The sequence below is a fragment of the Protopterus annectens genome, chromosome 3.part0 (assembly GCF_019279795.1).
Source record: "Protopterus annectens isolate FY-2018-M chromosome 3.part0, PAN1.0, whole genome shotgun sequence".
Lineage (NCBI taxonomy): Eukaryota > Metazoa > Chordata > Ceratodontiformes > Protopteridae > Protopterus > Protopterus annectens.
Genome location: NC_056731.1, coordinates 241,171,448 through 241,187,952, shown reverse-complemented (window position 1 = coordinate 241,187,952; position 16,505 = coordinate 241,171,448). Strand labels below are relative to the sequence as shown.

Below are 16,505 nucleotides of genomic sequence, written 5' to 3'. Positions count from 1 at the left end.
CCCCCATCGAAGGATATGGGGCCGAGTCGAATTGGACCCTTGTCAGACCAGACTCTCCCACTCGGAGCTTCGGCGCAGGGGAGTTAAGCATCCACGTCAACCACAGAGCCATCCTCGTTGGTGCGGTGGAGGTCTCCTGGTTCCTTAGAGCCGGTGGCTCTCTCGGCCTAGGATCGGGGTGCTTTTGAGGTGACGAGGAGTGTGCTTTCCTAAGAGACTGCTCCACCTTCTGCTCCAGCAACTCTTCCCCCAAAAGGGACAATGTCAACCTCTACACCATCCCTCCAACCCAGGCATAGAGAACCAATGCCCCGGGACACCCCAATGGGTGAGACCCTCTCTTCTGAACCCTCCCCGGAGCATCCCTCTGAGGAGGTCCCTCGGAAGAGTACCTGTAAGAATTAACAAATAAGACTCCCCTGAGTCTGTCACATTGGAAACTGACAGAGAATTCAGAAAGGTCCCCACGGACACCATCTGAGGATGTCTCCTTTTCAGACATCTTAGAGATGCTAAAACAGAGAGGGGGGCTAGAAGACTCTCTCCCCTTCTTAAGATGAGTCGGTATACCTGGAGGCATTTGGTTCTCGACCCTCCACCTCTTGGGTGTCTCCACCTTTCAACCAGCTCCTGGGTGTAAGTCAGTCGAAAGGCATTGGGCTCTCCAGAGTCAGTGGAACCAGTTCCAAGAGGCCCAACAAATTTATTACAGCCCCGGAGGACAAACAATCTCTAACTAAAGGTGTCCCAGTAGATGCCATGGTGGTGGCGGCAGCCACCAAGAAGCAATTAGCCGAAACTTCTGTCCACCCACCGAATAAGGAGTCTCGAACGATGGACAGATATGGGAAGGGTATGTTCTCTTCAGCGGTCTTTACCCTTAGGTCGCTTAATTTATCCCACTTCTCTTCTTCAGAGGGATCTCCTCAAGGAGCTAGGAGATACCATCCACGGTGCTAAAGCTGGGGGGGGGGGGTTACCTGACAAGGTAAGCTCTCAGCTTGTGAACTTAACCTCTATAACAAACTCCTCCATGCAACTCATTTCTTATGGGGCAGATGGAGCCAGCAGGCACAGGAATGACTCTGAGGAGACATTCCTGGATGAGTCTTTGTGAGTTTGCTGAACCCTTCAATTCTTCCTTTATTGATGCTCCTTTTGACGGCTCGTCTTTGTTTGGGCCATAAGTGAAATAGACTCTTAGCAGCAGCAAACAAGATGTCAAAACTTGTGGGAGTATGTTTCTCCGTCCCTACCAGACCTTATCCCAAAGGTCAAATGGGCAGAAAAATGTTGTTCAGGAAATCCAAAGGAGCTTTGCCGGATGCTCGTGGGCAGAGGGGGAAATAACAGAAGATGCCTTCCTCGTGGCAGAGAGGGTCTGCAGAATCAGGGCATCAAGAGATACGTTCTCTGGTAGGCTCTTCCAGTGCTCCTGAAAGGAGGCCTGCCTGTCCACCTCTGGAAGCAGTTGGGGGGAGATTATCATTGTACCTAAAAGCCTGGCTGGACATCACTCAAGACAAATGGGTACAGTTGATCATATCCAGGGGATACAACATTCCTTTCTCCCTTCCAAAGTCAATCCTAGACATACCCAGTCAAAGGGATCAAGCAACCCTAGAAATTCAAAGGCTGCTAAGAAAGAGTCATCCATGAAGTCCTTGCAGACCAAATCTGATCCGGAATTTACTCAAGGTTCGTTTTAGTTCCAAAAAAGACATCGGACTGGAGACCAATTTTGGATCTCAGCAGACTGAACAAGTCAGTAAAGAAAATGAAGTTCTGGATGGTGACACTGCAGTCTATACTCCCTTTTCTGGGACAAGACAATTGGATGTGCTCCACAGATCTTCAGGATGCGTACTACCATACAAAGATGGATAGGCGATCCAAAAGACATTTACACTTCTGGTTGGAAGCTAGTCATTACAAATTCAGAGCTCTGCCCTTTGGTCCCACTACAGTTACCAACATCAGTAGTTATGGCTCACCTGAGGTGTCTAGGATTCCGGGTGTTTCCATACCTAGACAACTAGCTCCTGACCACCACCACTACGCATCTACTAACCAGGGCAAGAGACACCACCATTCACCTCTGCCCAGAGCTGGGCATTACCATAAATTTCAAAAAATCTGCCTTGTTGCTGTCACAGCATATTACCTTTATCGGGGCAGGCTTAAACACAAAAGACATGGTTGCAAAACTGCCTCACGAAAGAATTCAAACATTACGCCATCAAGTGTCATTATTGCTCATGAATGAAAAAGTGCAGGCAAAATTTGTCCTCAAGGTTCTAGGTTCAATGGCAGCTGTAATAGCATTAGTCCCACTGGTGCGTCTACACATGAGGATATTACAGTGGCTACTCTTTGCTCAGTGGTCCATGCACAAGTTGTCCATGTCACACAAGATTCTCATTACGAACACCTGCAAGACGGACTTACGATGGTGGCTTCAGTCCATGCAAGTAACAATATGCTGACCATTTGTTCTCCTCCAACCTGTAGCTACAGTGACCACGGACGCTTCCCAGACAGGGTGAGGGGGCATTATCTGGGTTAGACTGTCAAAGGGACTTGACAAGAACATGAATACCACTTGCGCATCAATGTCCTAGAGATGAGGGCAGTGCTTCTGGCTTTGCAAGCATTCCAGACCTCTCTTCCAACAGGTACGATTGCAATACAAACAAACAATATGTCCGTAGTGTGGTACATCAACAAACAAGGCGGAACCAGATCCTACCCCCTCTGTTGAGAGGCTCAGAGTATGGCAATGGGCAATTTCTTCTCAGTGTTTTTTTGATTGCAACGCACATCCCGGGGAAATCCAACGTGATAGAGGACAGAATAAGCAAGACAATTCTTATGCCTCACGAGTGGTCCCTGAATCGGGAAATTGCGAACCAAATTTTTTGCAAGTGCAGCCAGCCTACTGTGACCTCTCTTCCACATCCATCAACTCTAAATGCAGCAGCTACTTTGCCCTAATTCCACCTCCGGGGGAGTCACCAAGGGATGCACTTGTTCACGATTGCCCCCCCCAGGACTCCTGTATGCCCCCCCCCCGTTTTCATTAATACCCAAGGTCCTCCAGAAAGCCAAATCATTGAGTCGCAGGCTAACCCTTATTGCTCCTCACTGGTCTTGTCAGATATGGTTCCTCTTTCTATGGCCCCATCTTCAGAAGGAGAATTGGATGCTGAACCCAGTGCCAGATCATCTGACTCATAAGCCAGGAACGCTCCACCCTTCTATTCAAAGCCTCAAGCTGACAGCTTGGTTACTCCACTTCCAATCTTAGCCAGGCTTCCAGAACTATCCCCGGCAGTGCGACACATTCTGGTTTTGTCGCACAAGAATACAACTAGAAAATTTATGCAAGCAAATGGAAGAGATTTTTTTGTTGGTCTGACAAACATATAGACCCCTTTACAACCTCTATATCTGCAATCCTGGAATTTTTAACAGAAACCTTTAATTGGGGTGCAGCAGCAGCCATGGTACGAGTATAACTAGCTGCCATATCAAACTACCACATAGGAGACATGGGATCTAATACAATGCCTCACAGATTATACAAAGCCTTTCTGAGGGGGTACATTCCTTTTAAGACCTCCCATAAGAGAACCACCACCTCCTTGGGACCTTAATTTGGTGTTATCTTTAATTCTCCCTCCATTCGAACCAGCCTCCAATTGCCCACTAAAGTTCTTATCTTGGAAGACAATCTTTCTAACAACCATTATTTCCGCTAGGAGGGTTTCAGAACTGCAAGCTCTATCTACCCTCCCTATCTGCTTTTCCACAAAGACAGAGTCTCTCTCAGGACAAATCCTTCTTTTCTGCCAAAAGTTTGTTCTGTGGCCAGTTTAAATCAATCTATTGAGCTACTGGTATTTTTCCCCAATCATGGCAACAAGGCAGAATACAAGCTTCACCAATTGGATGTACATAGGCAGTTACGTTTTTACTTGCAAAGGACAGAGGAATTTTGAAAATCTGACAAACTCTTTCATTCTCAAAAAAGAGAAAAGGAACTTCAGTTTTCAAAAGTCAAATTATCAAAATGGCTTTACAGACACCATTACTTATGTCTATAACTCTTACAATAAAGAGCTGCCGGAAAAAAATAGAGGGCATTCAGCTAGAGCTATGTCGACTTCCACTGCCTTTCAAGCTAGGCTCCCTTTGGATTCAATTTGTGCTGCAGCTACATGGGTTAACCCTCATACCTTTGGCCTCCCGGAACAGGGCATCCTTTGGTTCCACTGTTCTGAAGAGTTTATTCTCTTGAGCCACCAGAGAAAGAATGTGTTGGGGACACTGTCCCAACTATCAAGAATGAAGGTGAGATAGGACAACATAACAAAGAAGTTATGCACTCACCCTAATGTTCCATGTTTGTTGTCCATAATCTCACCTTCATTCTTGCATCCCACCCCTCCTTCACCCTTCCTGGAGGATTGAGAGGAATTTTCTGAAATTAGCTGTAAATTGCCCGATTCCCTTCATGCCTTAGGAGTTATGGACAGAGGATCTGTAGTAGTTGTTCCACTGGGTTGCACTGTCTAGTCTTTAGTTTCTCTCAAAAGAGATCTGGGTAACAGTCACTAGGCATCTTGGGATAGGATGTAGCCTCGAGCCAGTAAAAGCTCTCGAGCTTTAGTATGAGTCTGAGTCAGAACCGATGCTCGGTTCCAAACCCAACCATCATCAAGAATCAAGGCGATATTATGGATAACAAACATGGAACATTATGGTGAGTACATAACTTCTCTTTTTCTATATTTTATGATGCAGTGGGTTCAATATATTATCTAGGCAAATGCTTTCTCCTGTTCTAATGAAGACTGTATAGGTATGACATCAGTAGATCCCAGTCTTAGGAATCCAAGAATGTAACTCACCAACAGAAAGAATTATTTGTATTTTTAATTCCCTCAGTGCCAGCTTTAAACTTAGAGCAAATGTTAATCATTTCTACTTCCTAAAATCCTGTATGGTCAGAAGTGTAACAAATACTAAATAAATTCCAAGTGGGAAATTCCACATACTTCAAGTGAATTAAGTGTTTTTTAGCCAAATGAAAGTAAATTATGTTAAAGCTAGTCTGCAGCAAGTACAGAAATATCATGCCAGAACAAAAAATGTTAAGTGAAAATGTCACAGCCTTTAGACAAAAGAACTCTCGCATATGCAACTTATTTCACTTTAACATGATTAAAAAATAGAAACAAAAGGTGCTGGTGTCAACTTTTTTGAGCTGACCACATCCTAAAGCTTAAGCCAAAATTAATGCAATAACTTCTCTGCTGTATAATAAAATAATGTTCTTTCTTACCCTAACAAAATATCGCATGTTTTTGCTGTGGAAGTCTCCAGAAGGTAGCAATAAATACAGCAGAACCTCACACAGATCCCTTAAAAATCCTAAAAGCAAAAACAAAAATATTGTAAGTAGATCTACTGAGAATTTACACTTCATCAGGTGTAGCAGGTACAGTAACAGAAAGCAATTATCTTAAAAAGGATACTACATGTTTTATGCATTTATTATTTGTCTTTGCTGACAGAGAAAGTTTGACTGGGACTGAAATGCCTTTTTTCAGTGGAGACCGAGGGAGAAAAGCTCCACCATTTACATTCATATGTTACAAGTGTTTACAATACATTGGCATCCTGATTATATTATTTTACATTGTAGATAGTACTGAGTCTTACATTAATTTTTGTATTAACCATAGTGTACAAGTAAATATGGTAGTTATCTGTTTAGAAAAATGCTATGCCCAGAAAGAAAAAAGTAAAACAAATGGAAAATGCACCCATTTACATTTAGTTTTGCAGTTACAAAGTGGAGGTAAAATAAGAGAAAAAAATAAACTAGTTTCAGAGAGGAGAGGTAAAAAAAACAATACAGAAGTACTGACTGTTTACGGCAGAAGAGAAAACTAAAATTGTACTAAGAGCATCATCATGATGGATTCCATAAGTGATGAGTTAGGAAGGGTAAGGTATGGTTTTGTTGGAGGTACAGTAGCTTAACATGTTACTTTGGTAGGTATTAACCAGGTGAAGAGCAAGAGCAGAGCTAGGAATGTTGTAGGTGCTGTTTTAGTAGGCCTTTAAAGCATTTGTCATCTTCTGCAAGTTTTAGCTGCAGTAGAATGGAGGAGTTCCATAGTTTTGTAAGACAGTAGGAGTACAGTGAGAAAACACATCTGAAAGGAAAAGGAACAGGTAATGAATCCCATCATATGATCTTCATTCTTGCAAACTACATTGTTTGAAAGTTCTGCTCTACCAAGAATAAGTTCCTTAGTCACTCAAGATAAGATATGCAACCACTTAAAAGTACTAATTACAGAGAAAAGGAAAAGACATCTACTTTTTTCTGCTTCAATAAGCAGCACTTTCTAAAGTAACCCATCATTACTTTCACATTTTCCCCACAGCCAAATGTTCACAATTTAGATTTCATACTTCCTTAGTAAACAAAACTCAAACCAATTCCCAGACATGCCAAGACCTCTTTCAACTGAACAAAAACAATGCATCTCCACTACTCAAACATATGCAAAGATGCATGCAGTGCAGGAATATGTCAAATTTTGTGCCTATATCCCCCACACCACCACTGTAATGGGTAAAACAGAGGTATTGAAACAAAATCAAACATTGTACCTGTCTACTGGGACAGTATCTACAAACACTAAGTAATGTAATATTACCAAAATATTAAATCCATTCATAAGGGTTATGGATTGGCATAATGGTTAACATGTTTACCTCGCAGACATAAGGTGTAGGGTTTGATACTCAATTTAGGAAGCATGGCTTGGCATAAAAAAGCTCCTTGGTATCATTAGCTTGGTAATCATCTCTGGGTTGGGGGTGGTATAAGAGTTATTGTTTACCTGACACAAAGTACAGGGTTTGATTCTCATCTAGGGAAATATGTTTAGGCTTAAAATGGCCCCCAGGGTCATTAGCCTAGTAAACACTTAGAAACCTATCAATCTAAAATTAAATAAATCCAAGTCAGATATAATTGCTTGATTTAATTATTTATATCTTGAGATATTGTTTACACAAAACATGTGAGTACCACAAAAAATAAAAATATAAAATAAAGCTGCCTACTAAGTAGGACCATGGTATACCCAACAAAGACAACTGAGCTGGGAAAGGTAGGTTATGCTGAGGCACCTGGGTTTAAAATTTCATCAGTATGGCTTTGCCTTTGTGACTGAACTACATCACGTATGGCTAAATCTAGGTGTACCAATCATCCAAACAGTGTAGTGCTATGTTACAATCTACTTCTAAAATGGCTCTTAAATGAAGCTACTTTAATAGTTAAATATTTCTTTTATGGTTGTGAACTGCAAATACAATTGTCTTACTGTGGATAAAGTATTAGTTATCCCCTCCTAGTGAAATTTACCTGTTTGGGTTCATTCTTGCAGGACAACTACCTGTTGTAGGTAAATCTGTTGCACCCATGGGAAAACAGTGAATATTAGCATTCTAAACCCCATGAAGGTGCACCAAGAAATAATGAATGAACAATTAGTCAAAGGAATGCAAGATGACCACAAACATACAAAAAGAAAGGACAAAATGCCATTTCTACACAATAAAATGATACTGTGTGTCTCAGCAATAACACAGTAGTAGTAAGACAGGCAGAGTATGAAGGTCATGACACCAAAAGGTATGCCCTACTTACTCACAGAAGTACATTAAGTGCACAACCCGGAAGGCCTTAATGTACTTATCTCACTCTCTTTTAAGAGGGTTTTTTTTATTATTTTCAAACGTGCTTCTAAATGTAGTCCCCATTGCGTCTTTTCTCCTAAAACATGTTGCTTAAGCTGACTTTTACAGCAGGTATCATCTGGTTGCAACTATCCTAAAACTCACCGTTTCTAGTATGGTACCTAGCTCACAACAACCCTGAAATTGATTAAGGGGTTACTAACAAGGCATAAACTGGTACATTTGTAAAGATAAGTGTTGTCAAAAACAATCATTCCACCAGGTGCTATATAAAATTTGTGATTAAACTGCTAAGACTAAAACAAGTCTTCACTCATGGAATACTTTCCAGCAGCACACTTTCCAACACTCTCGGATCCTCTTAGGGTCTGGGATCAGTTCTCAATCAGTCAAAAACCATCTCTATGTTACCTTAAATGTGATAACCAGAGGAAGAACAATGGCACTGATGTGCACTGAGCCTCATAGTTATAGACATGTTTTACAGTTAAGTAATCAAATCAACACAAAATAATTTAACTAGAACTTTATTTTATATCACTTACCATTAGTAACCACTTAGCAATATGTATCGTTCAGCAGGCTTATGTCTATTCCTTCTTTAAAACTGAGGAATCAATTTCTGGCTGAAATTTTGTTGCCTATGACCTCTATTACTTCATCCTCATACCACCCACTTTATTTCCATTACAACCAGCAACTTCTCTGTAAACAGCTCTCAAACTGCACAGGCTGGAGCAGTAACCAATGTACTGTATCAAAATCACTTATTGTAAGAAGTACTTTCTACTTCACCTTTTGACAATGACAACTTTTATCACTCTAGTGTAACTTACAGCAAAGGTAGCTACAATCATCCACATGAATTCACAGCATCAAGCTTCATTCCCACTAAAAACTACATTTTCATTATTACATTTTTATATTGGATTACTGCTGTTGCACCAGAAGTAATTCATATGACTGTACACCATTTTTCACTTTCCTGTGTCTCATTAATGTAATAACTTGAATTATTATACAACTTTCATGCTGCACTGAATAGCACAGCCAGATAAAACAAGAGAATGTGGAACAGAGGGGGTTACTCTGGTTTAGTATGTGATATGGTACATCAACTTTAACATGTCAAGGATAAGTGCTATCATGTGATGATCACATTTTAGGTTGCAATCCAAAACAAACTCCATGAGCATAACACACAAACAGAGTTCTACTATGGTCTGATCTTCAGGCAGTACTTGAAACTGAAGATATTGCAATGTATGCAAATATCCAAAGACTAAATCGTAGTTTCAATGTGTTTAGTGGGAGTTCAGCACAACGTTGTCACTTTTACAGGATGTTAGAACTAAAATGAGTATTGTTTATGACAACAGGAAACAGAAAAAAGAATACTGCTAAGCAAGAATCTGGCAGCCGGCAAAGATAATTAAGGCTGTGAGCCGTAAGCAACCTACTTCTTGTGATACTGGGTTAAATTCCCTAAGCTGATATATTCCTACTGTTTGACCTTGAGCAAATACCTTAGCTAGACAGTGCTTTGGAGTAATAGGGTGTAAAAAAATTGGACACATCTTTGCTGGCATGTCAGACTGGGATTTTGTACACAATTTCAGATTGACCTTTGTATTATATGCCAGCATGACTAGGTGTGATATTGTAAATTTCTTACATGTTGAGTAATACTGTTTGTACAGTATGTTTAAAGAATTGAACAGTGTTTGCTTACATTTCTAACTGCGCATGTTTGTACAGGAGAATCTAAATGCAGACTGTCTCAGAGTCTACAGATGTCACTGGAATGTGTTCAGATGCTCTGTGTTTACTGTCAGAGACTGAAAGACAGGAAGGAACTTTAACAAACAACTGTTTGTTGGTTTTCAAAGACTGAAATGAAAATAAGAACTGAACAGTTAAGACAGTTAATATAGCTTATAAAAGAGCCTGCTGAAGACAGCTTAAGCAGCTGTTGAGGTGTGTTCATAGATCACAGTTGTACTGAGCAGTGGATACCCGAAGGACTCACCAAGAACTGTAAGCCTGATGTTGTTCTTTTGTAATATTTAGTTTAGATCACAGACAGTTTTGTCAGTTAGGTAGGAAATTATAGCTAATTAGTTATTTTTTTCTAAATGTTGGATTTCTATCATTCAGTATTAACTTCATTTTCCTGGTGATTAAATTCTGTTTATTGAAATTACTGTATTATACTTGTAATCATTTTGCTGATTATTAAATATTTTTACTATCTTACATTGTGGCTGGTCAATTAGTGTATTCTTTAGTGATTTGAGAGTGCTTACACCTGGCTTTGATAATTCCCGGGTCACTCCAAAAGGTCATGGGTTACCATTTGTTTTGATACCCAATTTTAATCTATGTACACACCTTTGAAAGGGCATGTACACGCTCTGGTTGGTGGCAGGAGTTTACCATATTATTTTGGGAAAGGGACAAAGTCAGAAATTTGTGTCAAGCGTTCCCAGAAGTGTTTGGATGTGTGAGATTCAATTAAAGTGAGAGTGTATCAGAGGTCTTAAACTGGAACACATTACTCTGGAGTGTGTAATGAGGAGTTACATTAGGGCTGGACAGAAGTATACAGTCCAGTCCCAGGTTACAGAGCGTGTTTCTGTTGTGCTCTTGGGGGAAGTGTGAAATATTACTCCTGTTTAAGTGATGGTCTCACATTGGAGTCAGTAGTGAGGATTGACGTTTCTTAGTTACTGGCCCAGGGTAATAGGGAATGTCACATATTGGTGGCAGTTCAGTGGGATATTAACTGGATGTCACATAGGGCATTTGGGTTAGGCCCTTTAATAATCTCCTGGACTGTATGCCTAGGACCTACCTATGAACCTTATATTGAATTGCATGATACTGGAGGCCATACCTCTCAACTACTACAATTCAGGCACTGTACTATAATTCTGACCCTCAGATTTATCCTTGTTCTTATTAGAGTTATGACGTTCCTCAAACTTAGGTCTGTTTATAGGTACATGCGTCATTAAACAAGTAAACTAAGTATATACAAAGATTAACATTCCCTACCACTAACTATATAGTGTCTAGTATATAAAGGCCTCCTATTGTAAAAAATACGAAATTACTCTTCTTTCTGACTTACTGCTACAAGTTTTAATATTTGGAGTTTGAAAGAAATGCTGGAGGCACCAGAATGAGAAGGTGTTTCAAGCAAAAGCAGTAAATATACTAATCCTTAGTGGAAACAGAAGACAATATGACACACAAGACTGTCACCATAAAAGGACTGTTCATGGGTAGGTACAAGAATATCTAAATACCCTCTTAACAGTTCTTTGAAAATGTCCAAGAAATTATATCTGAGCAGCAAGGCAGAAAATGTCCCTAAAAGGGCCATTCACGGGTTCATTGGTACTTAACAGACTAATGATCAGTAAGGTTAAGTGACAAGGGTGCCAATCAATGATGAAAGTACAGTTTTGTACCTACCATAAATGTAGATGTTCGAGTGTTCACACTGCTGCAGTCATTACACTTGGGTTATCCTGCCGTCAGGCGGTCCCGCAGTCGGCCAGAGTTCCAAAGTCTTGGTCCGGCGTCAGTTGCTGTCGCTTCTTCCCTGATGTCAGTGCGCCAGGGGTATACAAGATGCATCCGACGCCATTTTCTTCAGTTTTTCTTGCCCCAGATGTCAGGTGCCCCAAGCAGGTAGGCACTAATAAAAAATATACATATAAAATAAACACAGTACCTTCAGTTACAAGGAAATACACCACAAAGGTTGTACAGGATAGAAAGGTATAGATAAGTCCAGCTAGTTCAGAGGGGATGGAGGGAGGGTAACCTGGACTGCAGCAGTGTGAACACTCGAACATCTACATTTATGGTAGGTACAAAACTGTACTATGTTCATCGTCTTACACTGCTGCAGTCATTACACTTGGGTAGAATCCCAAAGCTAAGGTTGGGTGACTGGTCTATAAAGAGTTAGGATTGGCTATGAGGCCCTGCAGAACTGCAGTGGCAAATCCTGCTCTGGAGTTAAAGAGGCAAGTGGTAATGCTTGGTAAAGGTGTGCACTGAACTCCAAGTTGCAGCCTCCAAAATTTCCTTGGTAGGTACTCCTCTGAGAAAGGCTATTGAAGTGGCTGTTGCCCTGGTGGAATGTGGCCTAATGTTATTAGGGACTGATTTTCCATGTTGTGTGTAGCAGTAATGAATACAGTGTCCTATCCATTTGGATATAGTCTGCTTTGAGATAGCCTTGCCCTGTGATCCTGCAGCATATGCTACAAACAGTTGCTCAGTTTTCCTGAAAGCTTTGTTTTGTCCAAGTAGAAGCGTAGCTGCCTGTGTATGTCCAAAGAGTGCAGAAGTTTCTCCCCTTTGTTCTGGGGGTTTGGATAAAAAGTTGGCAAATGGATGGTTTGGTTAAGAGCCACACTAGATACCACCTTTGGCATAAAGGTAGGGTTTGTCCTTAAAGAAACCCTGTCCTGATGAAAAATTATAAAAGGTTCCACTGCCATTAATGCCTGTAGCTCTGAGACTCTTCGTGCTGAAGTTACTGCCATGAGCAGAGCTGTTTTCCATGATAAAAACTTTAGATCGGCTGTATTGGCTGGCTCAAAAGGTGGCAGGGTCAGTTTTTCCAAATCGAAATTGAGGTCCCAAGTTGGTGTTGGTGCTCTCCGGGGCGGTCTTATGTTTTTAGCCCCTCTGAGGTACTGCTTTAGCAATGGATGAGAGAATAAAGGAGGATCCGTGTCATAATGTGCTGAAATGGCAGAGGCGTGGATCTTAATTGATGAGAAGGATAGGCCTTTGTCCAGCATCTCAGTTAAGTATTGTAAAATCTGAGGAATGTTTGGGACAAGAGGGTCAAGGCTTTGAGCAGAATCTCTTCCATTTTTGAGTAAGCTTTCCTGGTGCTAGGCCTCCTGGCCTCCAAGATGACATCCTTAACTGCTTTAGAGAGAGGTGTTGCCTGTTTGACTAATGAATCTGCTATGCAGCTAGGTTGAGGGTTTTGAGCTGACCGTGCAGGATCTGATTGTTTTGTTGAGTCAGAAGGTGTGGAATTTGAGGCAAAATTCATGGTGGGCCTTGAGCTAAGTTCTTTAAGATTGGGTACCAGTGCTGGCGTGACCAGTCTGGAGCAATCAGGATCATCTGTTTTTTCTTGTCTGGCTTTTAGGAGTACCTTTGAAAGGAGAGGCAGTGGTGGGAAGGCATAAACCTTTAGGCTTTTCCAGCTGAATGAGACAGCATCCACTTTCCATGCTTGTGTGTGATAAGTCCTTGTGCAGAATTTTTGTAGTTGGCAATTCAGTGGGGAGGCAAAAAGATCCATGTCTAGGCATCCCCATTTTTGCGTTACCATGCTGAAGATTTGTGGATTCAATTTCCATTCGTGAGGGTCCATGATATTTCTGCTTAGATCGTCTGCCAGAGTATTTTTATTTCCTGGCAGGAATTGTGCTTGCAGATGAACTTGATATGTTAAAGCTGTGTTCCACACGGTCATGGCTTGCCTGCATAGGGGATAAGAATGAGTGCCCCCTTGCTCGTTTACGTACCACATTACTGTGGTGTTGTCTGTCTTTAATAATAATTGTCCTGGATGTAGAAGGTCCTTGAAAGCTGTTAGGGCATTTTGAACAGCCAACATCTCTTTTTGATTGATGTGAAGATGCATCTGGTCTGTGGCCCACTTGCCCTGAATACATTTTCCTGCCATGTGTGCTCCCCAGGCGTAATCCGAAGCATCTGTTGTTAGAGTCTGCCTGGCTGTGGGTAGGGTAAAAGGCTGACCCTTGCTTAGGTGACATGCCTGTGCCCACCATCAAAACTCCATTTGTAGGCAGGAAATCATTAATATTACTGCTTCTAAACTGTGAGTGTGTTGAGTCCAAACACTTTTTAGGTACCATTGTAATTTCCTCATATGCAGTCTGGCATATGGTATTAGTAGTATGCAGGATGCCATGAATCCCAGGGCCTACAGAATTTTTCTTGCAGGGAGATGGGACTTTTTTGCCAGTAATTGAAAATATTGAGTTAATTGAATTTGTTTGTCTAGCGTGAGATAAGCCATCTGGGCCGTTGTATTTAAGCTGGCACTCAGGAATATAATCTGTTGCGAGGGCACTAGATTTGACTTCTTTTCGTTTACTGTGTACCCTAGAGAAATTAGCAACCATTTTACAAATGCCAGATGCTGTAGAAGAATATCCTTTGTCTATGCTTGAATGAGGCAGTCGCCCAGGTATGTATATATTTGAATTCCTTTTTGTCTGCAAAGTGCAATTACTGGTGCCAGGCACTTTGTAAAGACCCTGGGCGCAGTAGATAAGCCAAAGGGCAGTGCAGAGAATTGGTAGTGCATTGTACCAGCTTTGAATCTGAGGTATCTTCTGCAATTTTGTCTGATAGGGACATGCAGGTAGGCCTCTGAGGTCCAGAGTGACAAGCCAAGCCTTCTTGCCCAGCATGGCTAGAAGCTGCTGTAATGTCAACGTTTTGAATTCCGGAATATCCAGGTAAGTATTTAGAATTGAAAGGTCTAGTATGGGCCTCCAGGCCTTGTCCTTTCTGGGGACCAGGAAGAGTCTTGAGTAAAATCCTTGTCCTTGTTCCTGTTGTGGTACTTTTTGAATAGCTCTCATGTCCATGAGGGCTGATATTTGTTTTTGTGCCTCTGCCCATTGATTCTGTGGCAGGTCTGGCATTCCTTTTAGCCTTGGTAAAGTATGACAGTGGAACCTGTAACCTTGAGACACAATATTCAGAACCCATTTGTCTTGGGTGATTGTTTGCCATTTTTGAGAAAAAAGTGCTAGTTTTCCCCCTAAGGGGGCTGCCAAAAGGGAAGTGCTTGGCGTACGAAGGGGGAAGTCATTGGGACTGTTTCCTGTAAGGTTGCGACTTGTCCTCACCTCCTTTTGGGGTTGAGGTGCCCCACTGCCGTTGTCTGTTAGAGCCTTGGGGTTGAGATCTGCCTCTTGGGCGTCTGTATCTGCCTCTCTGTGGCCTGACACTGGAAAGGACCAATTCTCTGTTGGCCAATTTCTGCTAAATCGAGGTGGCTATACCTGTAAGAAATCCTTGACTGTTTGCATAGATTTAGCTTTATCCTCCATTTTCTTTGACACCTCTTCTGCCTTAACACCAAACAAGGTATCATGCTGTAAAGGAGAATCCAATAATTTTGCCTCAACATGATCAGGTAAACTCTGTTTTTTAACCAAGCATGTCTTCGAATCACAGAACCTGTAACTGCGGCTCTACAAGAGGCCTCTAAAGAATCAAAACCACATTGCAGAGTATGTTTTCCCACCTGTTCAACTGCATGCAATAAATCCTGCATTTCTTTACAGTCAGGAGCTTCTGAGCTTGCAAGCATTTTCTGTTTTAACTGAGCCATTAAATATTGTTGGTACTTAAGCATGTGAAACTGGCAATTTAAAGCCCTTACTGCTAAAGTTGCAGAAGTGTAAACTTTCTTCCCCCATCTATCCAACGCTCTGGAATCTCTGTCAGAGGATACTGGATTTTTTGCAATGGAAGCCTTAACCCCTTTTGGACCCTGGGAAATATTTTCTGGATCAGCAGAAGAAACTTGTGAGAGTCAGGGACTCTATAATACCTATCTGGCTTGGCTGGTGCAGGGGGCAAAGAATCAGGAGATAAGCTGGATTCAGAGAACACATCATCCACAATATCTAGCACAGGCGGAATAGCCAGGGGCCTGTGCCGAGGCAATAAAAAGAAATCCACGAGCCTTTTCTTGGATTCTGAATAATCCTGACTTTCCCAATGGAAATGCTCCCTCATGGTATGCAAAGTTTCCCCAAAAGAATAATCCTCAGGAGGAGAGGATGAAGGGATAGATTCTTCAGCATCAGTGTCCTCATAGGGGGGTAGAGAGTATCCCTGGTCTGAAGAGGAATCAGAGGAAATGGAAACTGATCAGAGGAATCATAGTCTGTATCCTGCCCAGGCCTTTTGTCAGGAGGGGGATGGGAACCCCTGATTAAAGTAATGAGGTCTTCGGCCATTTTAAGCATCTGTTTCTTAGGCATGGAGGACTGTCCAGGAGAATGCTGTACTTGCTTCTTTGTCTTTAATGGTACTTTTGTCTTGGCTGTTGCTTTAATAGTAAGTTGTGAAGGTCTGAAAATACCCTCAGAAGCCAATGCCTGCTCAGCGGCTCTGGACCCATCTGAGGGATTAGTTTCCGTAGGCCCAATATCTTGAGTTTCCAGAGGCCTAGTTGTCTCCACGTGGGAGTCGGAGGCAGCCTGTGGTTCTGAGGTAGCGGTTGTCAGGGGCTGCGTAAGTGCCTCACTGAGAACTGAGAACCATGAACCGGCGACTGGCCTAGAAGAGGTTTCGTCGTCGGTTTTGGACCTCGGATGCCTGTCTTTATCCTTGTCTTTGCGTTTTTTCGGAATTGTGGTCGTCGGTTGATTCGACGGCATAGTATAATTGAACCTTCGGCCAAAGTAGTGCAAAGCAAAATCAAAACGTCTTTTTATAGTGCGTTTGTTAAATCTAGCACAAAACCGACAACTAGTGACGTCGTGATCAGGGCCTAGGCATGGAATACAGTAAGAGTGGAAGTCCTTATGAGGTATTTGCTTCCCACAAGAAATACAATTAACTTTTTCTGACAAAAAAGTTTCCCCAATGGGGTACTTAGCTTTATTGAAGACTTTGGATCT

The 16,505-nt window shown here is 41.8% G+C and overlaps 1 protein-coding gene across 1 annotated transcript in view; it reads right to left on the bottom strand.

Moving 5' to 3' along the window:
* SNX13 (sorting nexin 13) overlaps positions 1-16,505 on the bottom strand; it is a 1,298,295-nt gene that overhangs the window by 1,141,437 nt on the left and 140,353 nt on the right. Inside the window, 1 exon segment of the mRNA XM_044065560.1 lies at positions 5,348-5,436. Coding sequence (XP_043921495.1) covers positions 5,348-5,436 — 89 coding nt within the window.